Source organism: Pestalotiopsis fici (assembly GCF_000516985.1).
Source record: "Pestalotiopsis fici W106-1 unplaced genomic scaffold PFICI_Scf_1, whole genome shotgun sequence".
Lineage (NCBI taxonomy): Eukaryota > Fungi > Ascomycota > Sordariomycetes > Amphisphaeriales > Sporocadaceae > Pestalotiopsis > Pestalotiopsis fici.
The window spans coordinates 509,640-531,590 of NW_006917091.1; the positions used below are offsets into that span (position 1 = coordinate 509,640).

Here is a 21,951-nt window from a genome sequence, read left to right on the forward strand (position 1 = left end):
TTAATAAGCGATAAATTAAATAGGCAAAATTCTTAGCAAATTTTAATTTTAAAATTATTTACCGCAAAAAATTAAAAAACGGTAAAGCCGACGCTTTTAGCCGAAAACCGGACCATTTTTAGGAAATACTAAAAAAAACTAACACCATTCTTTCGATAAACGCCGATAAAAACTTAATACTAACCGTAACCCTATACGCAATTACAAAAATTATTAGCGACGAAAATTAAACAAAAAAAGTTATTAATACAGCACGACCACTACTCCAAAATCTATTTTATAACCTAATATTAAAAATAAAAAAATTCGAAGATATCGTTAAATATAATAGCAAATTTTAAATACCGGATAAACTCCGAAAAAACCTTATTAAAAATTATTATAAATTACTAATTTACGGATATTAAAAAGTCTTTAAAACTTTTAAACGAATCTAGCAAAAATTCGATTACCCGAATTTCCGATAAATAATCAGCAATATTATAAAAAAATATAATTTATATAATAAAGCAAAATTAGCATAATATAAATAATATAAAAAACTATAACTTATACTACCGCCAAATAAAATATAAAAATCTATAGTATTAAATTTTATTATAAAATTACCGCTTTTAAAAAAACCTTTAATTAGAATTTTTTACGATAATATCCTAATATTTATAAAACGATTCACAAAATACGCTTATTTCCTCCTATATAAAAAAGCCAATAACGCAAAAAATCTAGCTTATACGTTTTTTCGGACGATAGCTAATTAGCATAAATTACTAAACAAAATCATTTTAAATCGAAATAAATTCTTTATATTAAAATTCTGGAAATTACTTATTAATTAGCTAAGGTGCAATTATAAGCTTTTAATAGCTTTTTATCCGCAAATTAACGGATAAATAAAACGAGCAAATTAAATACTCGAAAAATACCTTAAATGCTACGTTAATTACGAATAAAATAATTAAGTTATATTATTACCACTTGTATAATTCGCATATAATAATATAATACGAAAACCCACTAAAATATCACTATTCTACGCTAATTACGGATATAAACCCGATATTACCAAAAAACCACTAAAAAAAAAAACTTATATTATACGCTATTTTACGCATTAAATAATTTAAAAATCTATAAGCAGAATTCTAAAAAACCTTTATTATTATTTAATAAAAAATAAAACTTTAATACGATAAAAAAAATTAAAAAATTAATTTTTAAAAAAAAGGATAAAATTTATTTTTTACGCAAAAATATTAAAACGAAACGATTAAGCGATAAATTCGATTTTAAAAAACTCGGATTATTTAAAATCGATAAAAAAATTTCGAATATTAATTACCGATTTAAGCTATAAAAAATTATAAAAAACCATAAAACCTTTTATATTTTATTACTCGAATTAGCACTAAAAAACGCTAAAATCGACGAAATACTAAAAATAAAACTAAATTAGCAAAAATATATTATTAAAAAAATTATCGACTATAAAAAAATCGGACGCAAATATTAATTTTACGTTAAATAAAAAAATTACTTACCTAAAAAAAATACTTAGGAACCTAAAAAGCATATTAAAAATTATATCGCTTTTAACTAATATTTTTAGCTTCGATAAAAGGACCGAAATTTATAAAGTTATTTCCGAAACTAAATACCGATTAATTAGGCTTATTAGGGATACCTAATAATTAAAAATCGTTTATTACGAAATATTTGTAATTTTTAAAAGCAAAAAAAACCCTATTTTCCTTATTTAATTCCTTTATATTATAAGCGAATAATTCGGAATTATAAGCCTTTATTCGTGCTTTAATTTTCCGAATCCGAAATAACCGATTAATAATAGCCGCTAAAAAAAATTAAAGCTTAGCTATTTTTTCGTAAAATTCTAAAAGGCTATTATTCGCTTTTTTTTTTTGGTTTTTAATTTCCGCTATTAATCTAAAACCTTCCGAAGCGTAAAAGCTACTAAAATACTATTATACTTCCGAAAAAAATACGCGATATATTTTAAATAACGAATCGATTTTTCGTCCGTTATTCGGCAAAAACGCTTATTTTTAAAGCAAAGCGTATACGGCATATTTATAATACGACCGTTTAATTTAATAAAATTAAAAAGCTTAATTTGTTTATAAGCTTTTCGTTTTTTCGTTATTTCCGATAAAAATTCTAATATAATAAGCATATATTATAAATAAAGCAAAAAAGAACGATAAAAAAAGGAAATAAAATAATTACGGCACGTAGGCACCACGACCTATTTAAATAGCCTAAAAATCTTTTAAAGATAAAAGATATAAAAAAAAGAGCTAATATTATAAATATATATTTTTATATAAAAATAAATAAATATATTAGCGTTTAAAAAAAAAGGGAAAGGCTTAGCATCGAAAGCCGGGAATAAATTAAAATAAAAACTATTATCCTTAATAGCTGCTAGCTAGCTGCTTAATAAAATTATAATTTTAGCAATAATTTAAACGGTTAAATTATTAGGATTATTAAATTTTATTAATTCTAAAACTATAAAATCGGCTTAGTATTATAATTTAAGGAATATTAGTAAAGGAATAAATAAATATATATTATAAAAAAATTTCCTATATAAATAATTATTATTTTAATAATTAATCTAAGCATTTATTTTACCTATAAATAAAGCATTTAATACGCTTTAACGACTATATTTATAAATTAATTCTATTACCTTTACCTTTAAATACTTATTACTTAATACCTTTTTTTAAAACTACCGTTCCCTATTAGCATAAACCCCAATACCTTTTATACTTTAGGTTTATTCTAGAAACCCGTAATATAGTCGTTACACTTTATAATTAAAATAATAGCTATATATTGCTATAAGATTTTTAATAGGATTACCGCGTTTTAAATCGCGAAGTCGGTTTTTTAAAATACGTTTTTGCTTAGTATTTCTAATACGAAAAGTTATTTTAATTTTAGTTTTAGTTTCGAATTAAATTTTATATTTATTAATAGCTATTCGTATATAATCCTTTATAACTTTACTAACGCTTTAATAAAGCAGCTTTTTTAATATATTTTAATTAGTTATAATATAGGAGTTAAATAATTTTTTTATACTTTTAAAAAAAGATATTGCCTTTTTGCTATTAAATTTAAATTTAGAATATTCGTTAACCCTAAAAGTAATTATATATATCCGAATAATCGGAATATAATAAATAGGGATTTAAATAAAAAAAAGGGTTTAAAGAATAAATTAACGTTAATTATATAATCGCTAGATTTTAAATATATTATTAATACTATTTAAAAAGGTAGCCGAAATAATAGGCTCTTTATTAAAAGGATCGATATTAAAATTTAATATAGCGAATACTTAATTTAATAAATTAAATAAAAATAGGAAATAAAATATAATTTAAGATTAATTAAAATAATTATAAAAATAATATCGCGGATTAAATCTAATTTTTTTTTATCGTATAATTATTATATATTTAATATTAATATTTATAATTAGCTTTTTATCCTATTTAGGGTTATATTTCCGGAATATATTTAAAGCAATTGCCGAAATTAATTATTTAATTTTATAATTTTTAAGCTTTTTTCGGTTATCGTTAATTAATTTATTAGCCTTTAATTTATATTTAATAATTATATTTAGTTTTTTAATAATATTTTCGTTTAATAATAAAATTAAATATTAAACTAAAAATACCGGTTAAACCGTATAATCCTAAGCCTTATTTTTAAAATCGGTAATTATTTAATTAATTTTCCCTTTCGTATTTAGTAAATATATTTTATAAAATCTTAGTAATATTCGTATTTAATAAATATTAAGCTAAAATAATAAAACTCGTCGTATATCGCATAAATAAATCTAAAATACCGATATTTAAGCGATATAAATTAATTATGCGATAACCGGATAACCTATATCCTTTTTTTTTTGCGGATAAAAATAATTAAAATGCTATATATTAAAAATACCGTATTAATAATAAAAATATTATTAATATACTAATAACTAAATAACTACGGCTTAATATAATTAGGCTTATAACTATATTACGCCGATCTAGCTATTCCGTACGCATAAAAAAAATAAAGGCTTTTTTTTACCGTAATTAGCTAAATATCGATAAATTTTTAGCATTTCCGTTTAGGCTAAAAAGGCAAATTATCGGGGTTCTCCTTATTTTTACGAAAAAATATTTTTATTATTTTAATTAAATTTATTTTACTAAAAATGCTTTATAAAAAATTATCGTGCGTAATCGTATCGTCGGCGTATAAATATAATCGTATTAATATGCGAAAGGTTTGATCCTATAGCTAAGCATTATTTAAGATAAAGAATAAAAACTAAACCAAACTAACCCCTACTTAAAACGGATAGCCGTAAAGCTGTGGCCTTTATATGGTTTTTAATTAAATAGCATATAAAATCTTAAAATATATAAAAATAATTTTAATTAAAAAAACGATAGATTATGGTCTTATATGCTAAATGCAACGAAAAATAAAGGCTTATAAGTCCCGAAGGGATTTATAAAGCCACTCTAAGCTAAGCCTCCATAGCCACTTTTAGTGGGCATCTCCAGCACCCCCACATCAATCAGACCAGTCCGGTTGAGGCCGAGCTCTATCAAACGGTTTACGTCTGCAAGTTCGAGTATATACGTTAATGCGTCGGCACGGCTCATGTCGCGGTATTCACTCTTTTCGATCTTTTCTGCGTCAGCCTCCGTCGTCAAGCTAAGAAAGTATGTCAAGTGTAGCAGACAATTATTCCACAACAATTGTCTCATGCGGGTTTTGATATGCCGGGCGGGNGGGGGGGGTTGAAGCTACCAAGAATTTGGACCGTGCCAGGTCCATTGGATGCTTCAAGCTACCTGCCTCCGCCGGAAGCGCACGCCGGGATTCTGTCCGACTCAATTGTGACTGGGTCATATGTGCTCTCTGGCAATGGTCGCAGCTGGCGGGACATTACCAAGATTATGCAAAAGAATCGGCCGGGTCTCGGCACTCCAATCCAACCTGTTGTCGAGGTTCATTTTGCGAGAACAGGCAGCAGAAAGGCGGAATTGGATCTGGGGATCAAATGGTGCTCTTGGGACCAGATAATCAAAGATGTAGTGGAGCAGCAGCTGGAGCTGCGAACGTCGATAAGGAGAGACTCAAGCTCTATGGAGATGAGAGTTGAAATGGTGGGTAATGTCTCTCTGGACTTGGTATTGAGCGCAATATATGTAGTTTCCTTACATCATTGATCTAAGATGTTGTGACTCAAAGCAAACTGTCTCATTGACTGATCTCGGTAATCAATTTGCGACGCTTATGTTACATATGCCAGCAGGAGGTAGTTTTGTTGCGCGGTGCGCCGTCTGACCTAAATCAGTGTCGGTGACAATGGCTGGACACTGGTACAACGCTGATTCTTAATTTATGTCGACTGCTCGCCTCTTGAATGAATGCGTTCCGTGTCATTGTTGCGGGGTCTGCTGTAACCGAGTTGGGTCTTATTGTGGCCTCAGAAAATGTCGTCCTAGGCTGCTCAAATTAGAGCCAAGCACCAACGGCCAATTTGAAGATCGACGGCAGCGTCGTGCCTTTCCAATTAGGATCTTAACAGAGCAATTCACAGCCGCAACTCTATATCCACTCAAACTCAATCTAATCCTTTGTTGTTTGCTTACAATACATTCCACTCCGTTTGCCTACCGTATGTAATGATACTCCTATACAAAACATCCCGCCGGGTCCCACATATCTTACGTTTCCTTATCTGACGTCCTGTTGCACTAATGCCAGACTCTTTTCCTCATTCGGGACGCCATTTGTCTTTTCAACTGCGGCCAACTCTTTCAGCATCACTCGTGTTGTTGCGGTATCATGATGAGTCTTGCCTAGCAGCTTCTCCTGTACCGCCAAGGTTGACTCAAGCCATTCCCGAGCTTCCTTGAACCTTCCGCGCAGTCTATAGTTTGTGGCAATGCTGCACGATGTCCGCAGCATGGCGGGCTCATCTCGCAAGCGCATTTGTGATGCTAGAATCTTTTCGAGTTCGCCTTTGGCGGCTTTGATCTGGCCCTTCCCTTCAAGTACCATGGCCACATTCCTCCGAGTGTCGAGAGTCTCGGGATGATCTTCTCCTAGACTCTTTCGTTGGTTCTGCAGGACTACGGCAAGTATCCTCTCAGCTTGCTCCATTTGACCTTGCTTGCCATAAAGCGATGCCATGTTGCCATAGGACCGCAGCAGCTGTGGATGACTGGGGCCCAGGTGACGCTCGGTGATCTCTGATGCGGATTGATACAGCGACATGGCCTTGTCCAGTTGACCGCTGTTCTCATGCGCCAGAGCGAGGTTGTACTGATTTCGAGCTGTATCCATGGGAACCTCAAATTTCGAGTCCTTGTAATACTGTGTTTCCCGCTGGTAAAGCCCTATAGCCTCGTCATGGTCACGCTTGCTTCCGCGCAGTACCTGTAGATTGGCGAGGTCGCTAGCTTTTCGCACTACTTCGTAGTGATCCTTGCCTAGATGGTTTTCAAGATCACGCAGTTCGGCCCTGGCCTTGTCGATTTGAACGTCCTCACGTTTCTTCGGTGGTTGCGCTTTTGATTGTTCGACTAGTTGTTTCCCTTGGGCTTGAACCTCGGCTATAGCGCGCTTCGTTGCTTCTTTCGCTTCAGGTTTACTCTCTCGATCACTTTCCTGTAGCGATATGCAACTTTTCAAATAATCAAGCGCCATTTGTCTTCGCCTGAGTCGCACATGGTGCTGACCAACTCTGAACAACAATGTTGCCATATTGCGCTTTGCTTCCGCTGACTTGGGTTCAAATTCCAGAACGACAAGAGCGCATGGCAGTAAGAGGTCGGCTGTATTGCCGTCGTCCATGGGAAACTTTTCGCACATGATGGAGAGGGAATGCTCTCTAATATCATCCTGCTCGTTGGTCTTTACCAACCACGTCTGCACACACCGACGTATAAGAGGTGTGACGGTGTAGAGCCTCCGGTCAGTGGATGGTTCGACCATGCCGTAGTCGACCAGCTGCTCAATATGGCGAAGCTCCTGTCTTTCAAAAAGGACAGTAGAGATGCTCTGAACATCCAATGAACCCATAAAGAGTAGCAACTGTGCTGCATTTGGATTCTTTTCCTTGATGATTTGATAGATGGGTTCCCATGCTCTCAGTGCAGGGTCATCGCCATCTTTGGCTTCAGCAGACCCGCGAATGGTGTCCAAATAGTTTCTCGGCTTCCACGATGCGCGTGTGGCTTTTCTGTAGGTGTGCGCTAACACGAGCAACCCCGCCGACCCTCCAAGCCTTTTTGAGACATCGGCGGCAGCTTTCTTCTTGGCTTCGTCGGTAATCTCTTTTCCATACAAGAGATAGGACGCATCACCCTCGGGCAGTGTTTGGATGTCGAGGACGCATTCAACTTTCTTGGCCACCATTGTCATGGCCAACGACTTTGATCGAGTGGTAGTCAAGATCCGAGCCCGGTGAGATTTTGGAATGAAATCCAAAAGACATCGCTCGACCCCCTTTTCGTCTTTCACGACGAGCCGGCTCTTGTCATCCAATCCATCCAACACCATGAGCCATTGCCCTCCAACATCTTGGCGCATAGTGTCATACACAAGTTCGAGCACGTCTTCATTGTCTAGACTTTTCTTGCTCAGATGCAGGTTTTCGCCGATTCGTTTGAATGAGAGCTCGAACTGTGATGCACTACCGGCATTGACCCAGTGTACGGATGCATCGGGGTGTTGTTCATGAAACTTGTGGGCATATTCTACCGCGACATGCGTCTTTCTGAACGTGGGCTGGTCAGTATGTAATGGCACAAAAGTGTAACATCTTGTGCACTCACCCGTTACCAGACTCGCCAACCAATGCTACATTCATTGACGCATGGAATCTTTCGTCCACGACATCGAGGATTTTGTTTCTCTTTGCAAAGTAGGCTTCTCGGGCAATTGGGGCAGCTAGCGATGGAATGTGGTGTCTCCTCGGAGAAGCTGGAGACTGCGGAGGCGAGAATGCATTGCGAGGCGATCGTTCTGCGAGAAATTTGATGGTTAGAATTTTGTGTAAACAACTCATCAGTGTTAATGTAGAAGAGGGTGGGCTATATAAACGATGTGGAGCAGGTAAAATTACAAGACTCTGGGACAAGCGCGACATGTTCCACCTCTGCTATAATAACAAACAGCTCCTCGCATCCGCCAGTGTCTCAGGTGGTTAGTCTCAGATGCTCTATTACGTCAACTCATGTGGTCATGAGTCTACCGCAAGAGATGCAGAGTGACGAACCAAACGTCGAGCCACCCCGGCCTATATACTCCATCTCATCCCAACATCAGTATCGACGGGGGTTCATCTTACCCGCTCTGGGACTGTCAGTCATCCTCTGAATATTGCTGGCAATCTTGACCAGCCGGTTCTTGACAACTTCGAAGCAGTCGTCGTCGGGCGCCTCAAACTTGTTTAGACCAAAGTGATCAAGATGGAGGCCTTCTTTCTCATGACCACTCAAGGTCGTGGTGGACTCATGGACGAGGAACTTCTGTGATCGAGGGTTAGCATAATTGACTTCCTCGACAGAAGATACAGGATTAACTTACCACTTTTTCACCGTTTGTCTCGATAACTTTAGTTTGAGTTTCAAAGAAGCAGAAAAGCTTGGTAGCATTAACATTGCTTGCCTGGTTGGTGATGCTTCTAGTGAAAGTGTGCACGGTTCTGACAAGAACGTCATTATCTTGAGCCATGGTCTGCAGTGCATGATCCTCAATGGGGAGCTGTGACTGTGCAATGCCCTGGTACAGTTGTCCCAGTGTGCTAAATGCGGCGCTATCCTGGATACCGGCATGCGGAGTGCCCAGAAATACCACACCCGCGATACAATTGGCCACTCTTGGGTGGTCTTCACGGTGCGAGTTTGCAATATTGTAGGCCTGTGATGCATCAATACAGTTTCTCGTTGGCTCTCGTCGAGAAAACATACCTCTTGAATTACCAGGCCTCCGAAACAGTGACCAATGAACAGTATAGGACGTTGAGCACAAGTTGTCCGCTTTCCGTCCAATGCATTTAACATCTTCCCAGCGACAGTGTCAACCTTTTGCTTGACTGCATCATCTCCGTACCAGTAAGAGACGTAATTATATGTAAGGATGCGTGCTTTGGGGAGAGCATCAGGAAGCATGGTTGGGTCGCTCAGCCAGTTGACTTTGGTATCTGGGTGAACCCATGCGTCTTCTGGCTTGGCTTCGCCGATTCCGTGGACTGCTACGATACTGGCAATTTCCTGTTTAGCAGTCGAAGTAATAAAGCAACTCTGCACTGGCTTCGACTTACTCAATGTCTATATCGTCTGTGTCCTTTGGCTCGACCAAGACTTTCAGCCCATAGCCTCTTCTGCTGGTCTTAGGTGTCGCCTTGTTAACGACTTTTGCGGAAGGAATTTTGTCGTCGCCTGTAGGTGATTTGGTAGCCATTGTAGGCACAGTTCCTGTGGCTTCGATCGTTGCCATGTCTGAGGTTGGAGTTCACTGAGTTGAAACAAGCACGACGCAAGACTGCATGAATTTTGGTTGCACTTGGAGATTTTTTAGGTATGGATTATGTATATATTCAATTCTATATTGTCTCTCACGGGAATCCTTAATGGCAACTATGATTTGGGTTTACACAACCTTTCTAGGCTGTCACACCTTCGCCCATGGTGAGAATTCCAATAAGGCTGAGCACTGAGCAACCAGGAAGAGCTACTTTCTCATCATGTACCTCGGAGGATCAGACAAACCAATATTCTTACTGCATGGTCAGTCCTAAAATTTTCCGACCAATGGAAACTCATCTGGTCGGATCGCTTATGCGGGCGAAAGTTCCAAGGCGTCTACCGCTAAACCAAGAAGAGCGCAACCCCAATTGCGTAATCATGAACTTGGGGGTATTCCCGCCCGATCAGGGAGCTCCGTGTCTTGACCCCATGCACTGGGGTGGTCAAAAAGGGGTGCTCAGCTGAAGCAGTGGCTTTTCTAGATGCATAAACCACCACTTGGACGTCGAGGCTGAGCACCAATTCAATCCTGGCTGGCCCGGCCGCACCGGACGATTGGCGAATCCCAATTGTCGGGATATCTTGCTGGACATCATGGACCTCAAAGCCTTGCTTGAATATGCACGTTCATGCATCAACATTCTCGAAACAGGTATGCAGGACTGATATCTGGACCTGAGCATGTGAAAAAAACTATAATTGGGGCCACACTTTTCAACCCTCCCCTTGACGTTGGTATCTAAATGCAGGAAGTGCAAATTTATCCCGGTACAATCTGTGTCATATCACAAATTAAGCTTTCAATGGCCACTCCTGTAATAACTCCGGCCGAGAATATTATAAGCAGACCTCGGCGATAATACCCCTGAGCTTGGGGCCGTCGTCTGCGCCGCAGGAGATAGCCTCCAAGACTATCCCGTAGCACCCATCGAGACGAGGCTGCAGCTTATGGTGCATGTCTTTGGTCAGAACATCCTCCCCAAATGTCTAGACGAGATCCACAGCATACCTCGCTTGGAATTAATAGCCCCCAACACAGGCCCAAAACGCCACCAAATTATCAAGGGGCTCTAAAACATCTGTAATGGGCAGATCTATCTCATGGGGCAGTGCGAAAGAACACTCAGATCTCAAGGGCAACATCATGTCATGGCAAAAGTGTCGTCTCCACTTTGTATAGGATTTTGTAATGCGTGTTTCCTGCTTTATATGATATAAAAAATGGTGTACATGAAATCGAATCAAAGGCTATTAAAACTACTGAAATGAAGAAATATGTACAATAGAAAAATAACCAGACGTATGCGATAGTACCTAATCTATCTACTTTGGAATGCTCTCTTCAACAATTACCATTAAGTTCCACTTTGAGTGGCCACTTATCAATGTTTCATCGCCTGCAACTTCTTCTTCATCGCAATCTGTTCCTTGTTGGCCTGCTTCTTGAGATTGTTCTGTGCATGTTGGGTCGCAATCTGTTGCTGGTTGGCCTGCTTCTTGAGATTGTTCTGGGCATTTTGGGCCGCAATCCTTTGCGTATCTGCCTTCTTAGCATAGTAGAGTTGATTCTTTTGGGCTTCCATCTTTTGGTCGGCAGTGCGCTGTGCGTAGTTGAGCTTGATCTGTTGCTCACCGGCAATCTTCATCTGGCTAATGGCGGCGGTCCGCTGCTTGTGAATCTCCAGATTATGGCGGTCCTGCTCCATGAGGGCATGCTTCTGCGCCGTGGCCAACCGCTGCTGCTCGGTGAGTTGCGCCTTCTGGTGCAGCTCGTTCTCGTGCACAATCGCCGATGACCCGACCTTGTGAATGGCCTTTTGATACTCGTGGTTCTTCCAGGCTTCGTGCTTGGACTCGTCAATGGTGAGCTTCAGGTGCGACTCCTCTTGGATGCGACGCAGCTTCTCCTGATGCTCTGCCTCGCTCTTCCGGGTCTTTTCGACCTCTGCGCGGTAACGTTTTTCTTCCTTGGCAATGTCTTCCGGAAAGCCAACGGCATTTGGCGGCTGCATTGCTCCGAATTGCGCATAGTAGCGGTCAACACAGCCCTTGGTCTGGAGGAGTTGCAGCAATTGAAAGGTTTGTTTCGAGTTTTCTTTGTAGTCGGTCAGATACTTGGTGGCAGATCTGAAGAATGTGACGCCCGTGTGCGCGTCGGTGGTAGCGAGCACATTATCAAGGCTGTCCATGTAGTCCCACATGATCATGTCCAGCAACGCTCGGGTTACCTCTAGAGGATACTCATTGTCGAGGGCCAGGAATAAACAAGTCTTGCCATGCCACTTCTTTAGCGCATCAGCCTTGCCCTTCTTCAGTGCCATGATGGTCTCTTCAGTGTCCTGGATTCTGTCGACGCCTCTGCAGCGATACGCCAGCTCCTGTAATGGAGTGCGCCCTTCGTGCTCTAGTCTACTGCTGGGAAAGTTGACATCGTACTCGCCCTTGATAAGCGCTGCGACCACGTCGCTATGCAGGTTCCTGGCCGCTTCGTGTAGACTTCCATCGTTCGGCCGGTATTTGGACTTGAGTAGGACCTTGACGCTTTCCAAGTCTCCGGCACTGGAAGCATGGAAAATGGCTGCCCTGTTATCACGGTCGCGCAACGAAGGATCGGCACCAGCTTTGATCAGCTTCTTGACAACCTCTCCTCGGCAATGTTTGGCAGCTAGGATGACGGGAGTCGCCTTTGAAAATGGTGCAGTGAAACACACGTTGACTATATTAGGGATATGCTGTCAGTAAAGGAAAAAGGAAAAAAACGTCGACATGATGTAGTGCAAGGTTTTAGGCATGGGGAAGGGGGGGTAGCGAACCTTTTAGGTCTATTAGTGCCCCGATTGCTTCAGTGGAGATGATTGGCACCCCGCGACACGGGCGCAGTGCCCAGCTTAGTGCATTGGCTCGCTCTTTCACGTCGTCGTACAACTGAGTGACAATTTCTGCATCCATGTCACAACCCAACTCAGCAAGACGCTTGACGAGCTTTGCAGAGTTGGGATGGGCCGTTAGACATTCAAAGACATGAGGCCAACGGTCCGGCAGCACTACACTCAGAGTAGGCTTACTGACGCGATCCTTGCCCGAGACTAGGGCATTGATGAGCTTCAGCGCAGTATCCTCCTCCAGCGGCGAGCTTATCGTCTCCCAGAACGCGTGGGTCATGGTCTCTTGGGATGCCCCGTTGGACGCAAGATGCGTCACCAAGGGCACATCTCCGCTCCGGACCGCAATCTTCAGAGCCTCGCCATGTTGGAAATTGACATCAGCTTTTCCGACCTTGAGCAGCAGGTCAAGTACAGTTGTTGACGCGCCGCCAGTCGTGTACGCTCTCAGAGCTGCAAGGAATGCCAGATTGACACAATCACCGTGCGCTCCCCACGCGAGTAGGGAATCGACAAGCCAAATGGTGCGGTCGTCTAAAGACAGCCACTTCTTCGACTGCCGTGCCACCCCTGTCAAGGCAGTGTTTAGAACCGATATCGATGTAATCGACGTGGACAAAAGATCAAAGGCATCCATCTCTGCTACAGTCGCGGCTTCGTAAAAGGCATGCTCAACAGACTGTCCCGAGGCACCCTTGTTTAGGAAAAACTGCACAACTTGAAGTCCAGCAGCACTCATCCATGCTGTCCCAGTGGATACAACAGCATCAAACCCGGCTTGGACAGTTACTTCATCGAGTCCATATTGCGTCAGCTCCGTGAGCACGTCCAGGTGGAGTGACTTGGCCGCCAATGTCACTGCGGCGTCCTTGACCTGATTTCTGAGTTTCTGATCCGTTCGCACACCTTCAAATATCTTTCCAACGACCCGCTTTCGTGCAGCGGGCTGTAGCTTCATTGCAGATCGAAGGACAGAAACTCGAGACTCGAAAGAAGGTCGAGATTGGAGGAGCTCGTCAAGGATGCCCATCCACCCTTCAGCAGCCGCGATGCCCAATGCACATCCAGCACGCAGATTGACATCAGCGTTACCTTTGGTGAGAAGTAGGTGAACTAGCCCAAGACGAATGCGCTCTTCGCCTTTAATCTGCTTTTTATCCATGACTTGAATCAGAACAAGGCTGGTTGCTTCGCCGCGGAAGCCTGCAGCCAGGAGTAGGCCAATCATTTGTTGACAAGACTGGATATTTCCCAGCTTAGCAGACTGCATCATTGCAGCGGCCATGCTTTCCAGGCTCGGTTTGCCAGCCAGAATAGTGCGAAGCATCTCTGGCCGACCACTTTCTACTGCACAAACGACAGCAGAACCTGATGAGTGGTTGACGGCAGCCCCGTGCTGAACAAGGTTGCTAACCAGTTCAAACTGGCCATGTCGAACCGCTTCTGTCAATGTTGCATCTGTCCTTGAGCCTTTTGCCCCTGCTTGGAGGCATGACACCACCGTTCGCAACATTCCCTTCTGGTAGGCATCGCCAAGAACCCCGTCCAGGACTTCCTTGGGTATGCTTGACACTCCACGGAGCGCGATTGGTGAGGCGATATCATCGCAACCGCGGCGGACGGCGGCCGAGAGTGCAGCAGCATTGCCAAACATGATATTGGCGCCATTTTCCAGCAGTATTCTGGCCTTGGTCGTGAAACCCAATTCTGCCGCCCGAACGAGCCCCTTGTCACGGCATGCTTGACAAGCACCTTTGTTACGGTTCATCAACTTGGTGATTATTTCATCTGATCCTGACTCGAGGACTTGAGCAAACTGCGAGCATAGGGATGTCGCGTCGCCGCCTCTGGCGAGAAGAATGCTGACTTTATTTAGATTGTTCTGCGCAATGGCGTGTGGAAGTGCCTGATTCACGGCTACTTCGTCGGCATATTGTGCCAACAACAACAAGATCTCGCTTGAGCAATTTTGTGCTGCTTTTTCCAAGAGCTTGCTCCGAATATCTTCTTGGTCCTTGTCAGACATGCGTTTCCACAAGCTGTTGCTCTTCCTTCTCTTGAGATTGACGTCTGCATCGAAGTCTTCGAGCAGGACTTCAACTAGTCCTGGCGTCACATTTGCGATGGTTCCTTCGGCGATAAGTTCAAGGACGGCGGTGGCCTCCTTGTACGTGAAGTCACTATTCGAATGAGGATTTTGTGCATTCATGAGTTCTTGCGCTCGATGTTCGTCTTGCTGGGTGCGCCGTACTTGACTGTCGAGTCGAAACATTGACATTCTTTTTTTCGGGCCGAGTTGCCCTTGGGGCGGACTTGGTGAATTCATGTTAATAGTAGAGGATGTGCTGAAAGTTGATTTTCTCGGATCTGAGGACAATGGCAACTGGTGTTTTGCTGGATTCGGAAAGACGGAAATCATCATGAAGACTTCTGAAGAATACTCGGTAGCCAACTCGACAAGTCTGAATGGCGTTGAACCAACTATTAATTGCTGGCTTGGTTATGATACATGGAGATCATTACGGTAGCTTGAAGAGGAAATGTTGTTGATGTACTTGGGGTATTGCAAGATACCCATTCTCCCAGCCTTGCCATTACCCGGAGGATTCCATGATCTCCCCTCAGCATGAAAGTGCACTTTTTTAGCTCTGCTTTGAGTTTCTTGGCATTTCTATTATGAACTTGGGGCTGAAACTCCAGAAGGCCCTCGACTAGGCCGCCGGAGTCATCTCCAAGTTGGTAATGTGCAGCGAGCTGAGAATTGCCGACTGCAGCCTCGCAGGAACTTGTTCACCATGTATCCCTCAAGACTGTGAGCTGTTCTAATTGTGGTGGGAGTCTGCATGCATAGTGGCTGACGTTATGCCAATAAGAGCAGCAAAGATAATCTGTGACCCCACCACCCACGGCGCTGCTTAGACGCTGGAGTTTCCACTTGCGGTACTGTGGAGACTATGAATAGACCCTATTGCTAAAACTGGACTATACGCGCCGTCATGGCCATGGCTTTGGTCGGCATCCATATCAGGTCATTTGCTATTGTACGCAACATTAAGACAGAACCATTGAGAGTCAAACATAGAAGTAAATGACGTTCGCAGCTTGAGCCCCTAAACAAGACAGACTTTAGACCACTAGCAAAAATCAACCAGGAGATGCAAGAGCCATCTCCGACTCACAAGCACAATGTCGACTCCAGGTTCAGCAGAGTACCTCTCTCAATATCTCAACGGCCCAGGGTTGGGCTGCTCCCACTTTCCAAAGTATCACGCCGAAGATTCTCAAAGTTCTCGACGATATCCGAGTCGTCTTGGATTCTTTCATTTTACCCCTCCGTCAATCTGCATCAGCTTTCTGGACACGAAAAGGCTGTGTGATGCTTGTCTGAACTCGGTCATCCCCAATGGATTCAACTACTGGTCAAATCTTCCAGTTCATTTTTTCGCTGCGGTGTCTGAAAATGCACAGGCCTCGTCCTTTCAAGCTCCCAATCCACCACCAGGCGTCTGGCCAGACATCACGGCGTCCAGTAACGTTGATCCAAAGATGTTCCAGGCAGGCGCCGAAGGGTTTCCGGCACATGGAAAACAGATTGGCGGCACTACACCTCGACTCGTCACTCCCGCTATTGTTTTGCCCATTTCCCAGATCTCTAGTGCCGAGCAGCCTTGGGCGTGGCTGGTACATGAAGGGAAGCCCTTCTATATCGACCAGCTACACATGACCAAAGCATGGCATCTCTTTACATACAAGACGCTCGAGGCTGATCATGCCATTGCATCGCGAGTCGGTGTGTCGTACAAGTCATTATTCAAGGAGCCACCAGTGCAGCCGGTGCAGTATGCACCCAACATTGGGCTATTGGCGTTTGAGACGCCAGAAAAGTCCTCGTCTGAGAAGCTTTCAATCGAGAAATCATCTCTCAATAAAGCACCAAAGGAGGATTTAGCAGTCGTCAAGGTTCCCAAAGAGAAGTCAGCGACCAGGGATGTATTGGAGAAGAAGCCAACAGGGGAAAAGCCTACAAAAAAGACTTCAACAACTGAAAAGGCGGCCTCGAGGAAAAGCTCTTCGTCTGGATCAAAGTTGAAGGAGGTCCTCGCGGCCAATGCAATCGACGAGACGGTGCCACTCATAGCGAATCTTGCCGCCGAGGCCGCACCCAAGAAGCCCAAACGCTCCAAGCAGTCATCTGTCGAGGTGAGCTCGTCAGCCGCCAACGTCGACACATCAGTCAATGTGGATACGTCTCATGGTACTCTCAAAGGGGACAGCGGAGTAAAGGCTAGTCCACAACCCGCCACTGCAAATCTGCCCGCAACAAAGACCAGAAAGCCTTCTCTGAAAGTCGCACAAGATTCCTCCATCGAATTGCCTCATGCACCTCTGGTCTCCACAATGGGAGGCACTACGATAAGCGTAGGAGTCATAGGAGACGCTGGAACGTCAATGTTGCCTCAGTTGCCAGAGAAATCCAAGGTACAGGCCAAAAAGAGAACCTCGAGCCAGGGCATCAAGCACACAGAGATCGACTCGGTCACAAAGAAAGAGAAGACAAAATCAATCAAGCAAGCTTCTACTACTACTACTGCTGGTTCAGTAGTTTCTCCAGGAATCCCCGTCCAACCTGCCTTTACCAAGAATTGGACAAGATACGACCCGATCCCCTTTGACAGTCCCATCGTCAATCTGACATTGGCTGATCATCAACGTCGAGCAGATGCACTGAGCGATAGTAAGGCCATGGAGTCCCATGGACCCTTGATGCGCCTTCTGGCAAAAGCCAAGAAGCGCGAGGGCAGCGGCGAGGTGGTCCTCCAGGGGCCAGGACTGCCTCCCAAGAATGATCCAATCATGAAACTTCTAGGCGCTACCAAGGATGGGAAGCAGAAAGATGTGGTAGCCAATACTCAATTCATCAAGTCCATCACCGAGTCTGCGCCCATCAAGCCTGCGCGAAAGCAGAAAATAGGGGCCTCGACCACTGGCGATGACCGGGCGTCAAAGGGTACTATCAAGCCTACCAAGACCAAGACCAAAACTCCAGGGGCAGACCACGAACATGGAACTACCCAGGAGAAATCTAGGACGAAAGCAGAAACCAAAACAGGAAAAGCAGAGAAGACAGGAGAGAAGCTCAAGAAGCCCGTCGCAGAATCATCTCCCAATAACTCGGCACCGAAAAAACTGCCCAAGCTTAAAGATGAGCGCAGTACATTGTTAGGTTCTGCCCCTTTGCGCCATGACCACGGCAAGGTGCGGCCACCTAAAATTAATCTAGGGTTGTCAAAGCTCCAAAAGCCGGAATGGGGCCACTCCGGCATATCTATAGCACATAAGCCTCCAAAGATGCCTTCGGTCAAACCACATTTTTCCAAGATAACAGGCCACCATGGAGGCCACCATGGAGGCCATCATGGAAGCCATCATGGAAGTCACCATGGAGCTCACCACGGAACTCATTACGGAACTCATCATGGAGCGCATCATGGAACTCATCATGAGGGTCATCATGAGGGTCATCATGAGGGTCATCCAGGCGGCGGTTCCCATGCATCCGATATCAGCGCTCAGAACTCTGACAACGAAGCTGGGGAAGGCGAGGGACCAGAGGATGACTGGTCAGTGTCCGATTATTATGAGAACTATTTATCTCAAGAGCAAGTATTGGATAGTGATGAAAACGAACCTGGGTGGCTTTCTGACGACGATATAATCAGTCAACACTCCGGTAGTGAGAATCCTCAGCCTGACATCTCCGAGCCGGAAGGCCCTGAGCCGAACAGACCTCAGTCACAACATGAAGGCAGCGCAGATACTCCTCCTACGGGAGAAGTGCCGCCGAGTGATCCCAATGCGGGTCGTCCGGATGCCGGCATCGTTGGCACCGGAAGTTCCGACCCCGCAACTGGAGATCCGCCTGCAGGTTCTGACCCTCCCGGCACATCTGCAGTGGGTGACACTGGTGCGACGAGCAGTGGCCAGACAGCTGCGTTGGGCGAAACAACTGCGCGTGGGATAGGTGGTCCACCAGTTGCCATTGACAAGGCATTCAATTATCCAGGTACCCCCAGTACCGCACCCACACCGGCAGGACAGAATCATCCTTCGAAGCCCGTAGATGACAGCGTTGCGCCTAAAGAGAAGCCAACAGACCAGTTTGAAGAGGCAAAACCTAGTCAGAGTGATCCCTCCAAGGATCAGACCAAGCCTAGCCTGTCCGAACCTTCAACATCGACTACCAGTGAAAGTCCAAGCCAAAATAAACCCAATGACCATTCACCTCCCGGTTCCAAGATTGATTCGAATGAGTATTCTGGAAAATTGGGCCAGGAGCAAGGAACTAAAGATCCAAGTCAATCTGAGCCAGGACCTAGTCAACGAGAGTTTTCAGGTGGAAACTTAGCACAACAGGACACTAGCACGGCAGGTCCCGGAAAGGCAGGTCTTGCGGCTGCTTCCTTTGCCGCCGGGGTAGCACTGGGTGCCGCTGCGTCCGGTTTGCTAGATACAGACAGTGCGCCAGGGTCTCCGCATAATAGCGAGCCCGGCTCGCCGCTTGATTCCGTGCATCACACCTCATTGCCTAGCTCTGCACCATCGTCGGCTGCTGGAGAGGATGCGAACTTGGATGATTTGGACACTGATCGTGAAGATGAGTCGGATGCGGACATACACAATGTCATTGATGAAGACAGCGATGTTGACGACTTCAATCATGAACACGAAATGGAGTCCAATCAAAGCGATTCTTCTGATGATGAACATCACAGCGATGCCGACCACGAGACCGGCGACGAAGCTTTTGATGAATCTGATCAAGACACACCAGAGGCTACTGACGATGAAGATGAGAACGATGAGAATGAGTCAAACATGGAGGACAACTCGGAAAATGAGAGTGACGACGGCAATTCTGAGAATGAAGAGCAACAAACAGATTCCGACGGTGACTCTGAAGATAACGGGTCAAGCGATGAGGATCAAGCCACCGATATTGAGGATGATGACGAAGACAGCGAAGATGATGAACAAGCTGACGGTACTGACGACGACGAGACTGATGGGGATGATGGAGATTATGATCAGCAGTCGAGTGACGACGACGAGGGCCAGCAGACGAGTGGTGAGAATTACTCAGATGGCGATGACGGAGATGATTTCCCCTCGGCCGATGAGTATGATGATGAGGCCAGCAATTACGACTATAGTGATTAAAGGAAACAGCGGAGAGGTGCAAAAGAGGGTCACATATTTCGGGTTCCTTCCCAATCATTTTGCATTTCGGCTGCTTTGCTATCGATATAAATACAGTTTCGATGAGGAGTTTGCATTCGTACTACATGCCAATCATTCCATGATTGAGCGAAATGCGCTTTGTCCACCTGTGTCGTGGAAGAGTGGAATCCACAATATTGACTTTAAAATATACTGCATCTCGCTCCAAGATTTGATTCCACATGATTTCACATACCTGCGCAGCAAAGGCTTGAGCCAGCAGTCATCAGTCTCGTCGAATATCATTGTCGATCCAACCATGACGAGCCAGAGCGCAAGAGATGAATCCAATTGCAGTGAGTCGATGTTGATCAAGCAGTCCTTGAATTCGGCCGCCACCGCGGAATATGATACCCCCAAAACCTGCCACTGAATATAAGTGTTGTATGAAAAGATGAGAAGGCCGATCCGCAGAATTTCGCTTGCCGAGTTAGGGTCGAAATCCATGGCAAGCAGGCGATAGATTACGGCCGCCATGGTGTCGAGGAAAATCTGAAAAGGGATCGGTTTCTTTTGTACGGATGCAGAATCCATCATCATGCACAAGTCAGAGATTGCTCGCCACGCGCGAGCCAGTTCATCGGGCTTGTTGCCAGGGAATGTGGCCGGGGTCTTGAGCGTGATCGCTTCAGAGACGGTCCCCGTGGGACTGCCCATCTCAAGGGGTCCCTCGACTCTGGAGGGGTACGGCGTGAAAGGCTCACTGGCCGTTATGCTGTCGTAGAACGTGTTCCTCGACCCACCACCCAGAATGATGGCAATGTCGCATCTGCCCCACTGATTAGAGCCCAGTCTCGACTAGCAAGTATTTGTAGCATTGTGCATTACCTTATCAATTTGTTCAACGTTATTTCGTCCCAAATTGTACGGTGAGCTCTCATGGCTCCAACTCCTCCGTGCATGTCAATCAGCTGGCGGAGAGCCTTCATATGACTCATGGCAGTATTCATGTCGCCCATCATATTCGCATCCATAGCGAGACAAAGGACCGTTATTACGGTGGTAAGGGGAATGACGTCGCTCTTCTGGGCAATGTTCTCTCGCAATAGGCGAAGAGCCTGCAGCAAATGCGGCAAGTCGGCCTGGTTGTTAGTAGAATAGTTGCGAGGCGCCACAGTATGAAAATACCGCCTTGACACGAAAATCGAAGCGTGTAAGAGGGCCGGATCGAATGATAATGTTGGCAGCCAATTATGCTGCCGTCTCTCCCATTCAATACATCTCCGTAACTCGGAGTTCGATTTCCCCAGGATGGAGCAGACTGTTATTTGCAAGCCAGTGCACTTGGTCAGGGATTATTCTTGGAAATTCAAACAGAAGAGACATGTACACTTGGGCGGTAATGCGCCTGTATACTTACATCGTAAAACAATCTCGACCTCTCTAGGCTGCACATCATTTGCAAAGTGAATCGTCGACAGGGCAGATCCAAACTTGGGTGGAACTGCGGTCAAGGACGCAATGATAGATCGTGACAAGGTCCCCGCGGGCTCGCGCGGATCTTCAGCCGCAGTTTGTACTTTGGACTTTCGCTTCCGATTAGGAAACTTCTTTCCCCGGTTCTTGCCCACCATGACATGGCTGCGGATGTTTTTGCGCGACGCCGCATCTGGCTTTTCTCCGCCAGCCACTGTGATAAATCGAAGCCCCGAGTCTGTCATTGCGCCCCACGGTACCGTGTCCTGTCACAGTGTGGTCGTCGTGCAGGAAGATGTCGGCTAACAGATACGTATGAAAGAAGGTTGATCGTGTCCAGTCAGGGATAGGCAAAGCAGAGGAGTGAGAAGCAAAGAAGCACGCGGCCGCGCACAATCGCGTTTGTTGAATTATGGCCCTACGGGGGAAGAACCAGCTGTTCTGCAGCTGGTGAGAACCTTGCATACATATGGAGTACCAGAAAATATCCCCGATGTAGCAGTTTTGTACGGATCAACCAGTCACAAGAATATATACATGCATCTACCCCCCGTCTACCCTGCAGCTACCTGACTGTTCAACACTTTATGGTGGATTTATTCCCCTCTACGTAATAAGCCGGCTCCACTTGAGACCCATGTTCAAGTCCGCGCCTCTCTCCTGCAGGAAGCCTGAGATTGTAAACCGTTCTCGGTATAGTCTCAAATGGCAACGACTCCACCCTGTGGTGTCATTAATCCGTCCCGAGAGGATCATCGGTTTTCGGTTCAGTCCTACATGAACTGGGG

General features: G+C 44.4%; 4 protein-coding genes across 4 annotated transcripts; 1 reads left to right on the forward strand and 3 right to left on the reverse strand.

Moving 5' to 3' along the window:
- Positions 1-5,787: 5,787 nt before the first annotated feature.
- Positions 5,788-9,558, reverse strand: PFICI_00164 (uncharacterized protein; the record flags this gene model as incomplete). The annotated part of the gene is made up of 6 exons (XM_007828745.1): positions 5,788-7,834; positions 7,893-8,082; positions 8,408-8,588; positions 8,647-8,979; positions 9,030-9,321; positions 9,383-9,558. The coding sequence occupies 6 exons, from the start codon at positions 9,556-9,558 to the stop codon at positions 5,788-5,790; spliced, it is 3,219 nt and encodes a 1,072-aa protein (XP_007826936.1).
- Positions 9,559-10,969: 1,411 nt separating this feature from the next.
- On the reverse strand, positions 10,970-14,747 carry PFICI_00165 (uncharacterized protein; the record flags this gene model as incomplete). The annotated part of the gene is made up of 2 exons (XM_007828746.1): positions 10,970-12,303; positions 12,401-14,747. 2 exons carry the CDS (start codon positions 14,745-14,747, stop codon positions 10,970-10,972), a joined length of 3,681 nt encoding a protein of 1,226 aa, XP_007826937.1.
- Positions 14,748-15,655: 908 nt separating this feature from the next.
- On the forward strand, positions 15,656-19,687 carry PFICI_00166 (uncharacterized protein; the record flags this gene model as incomplete). The annotated part of the gene is made up of 1 exon (XM_007828747.1): positions 15,656-19,687. One exon carries the CDS (start codon positions 15,656-15,658, stop codon positions 19,685-19,687), a length of 4,032 nt encoding a protein of 1,343 aa, XP_007826938.1.
- Positions 19,688-19,808: 121 nt separating this feature from the next.
- On the reverse strand, positions 19,809-21,408 carry PFICI_00167 (uncharacterized protein; the record flags this gene model as incomplete). The annotated part of the gene is made up of 4 exons (XM_007828748.1): positions 19,809-19,854; positions 19,944-20,516; positions 20,576-21,008; positions 21,108-21,408. 4 exons carry the CDS (start codon positions 21,406-21,408, stop codon positions 19,809-19,811), a joined length of 1,353 nt encoding a protein of 450 aa, XP_007826939.1.
- Between the last annotated feature and the right edge of the window lie 543 nt (positions 21,409-21,951).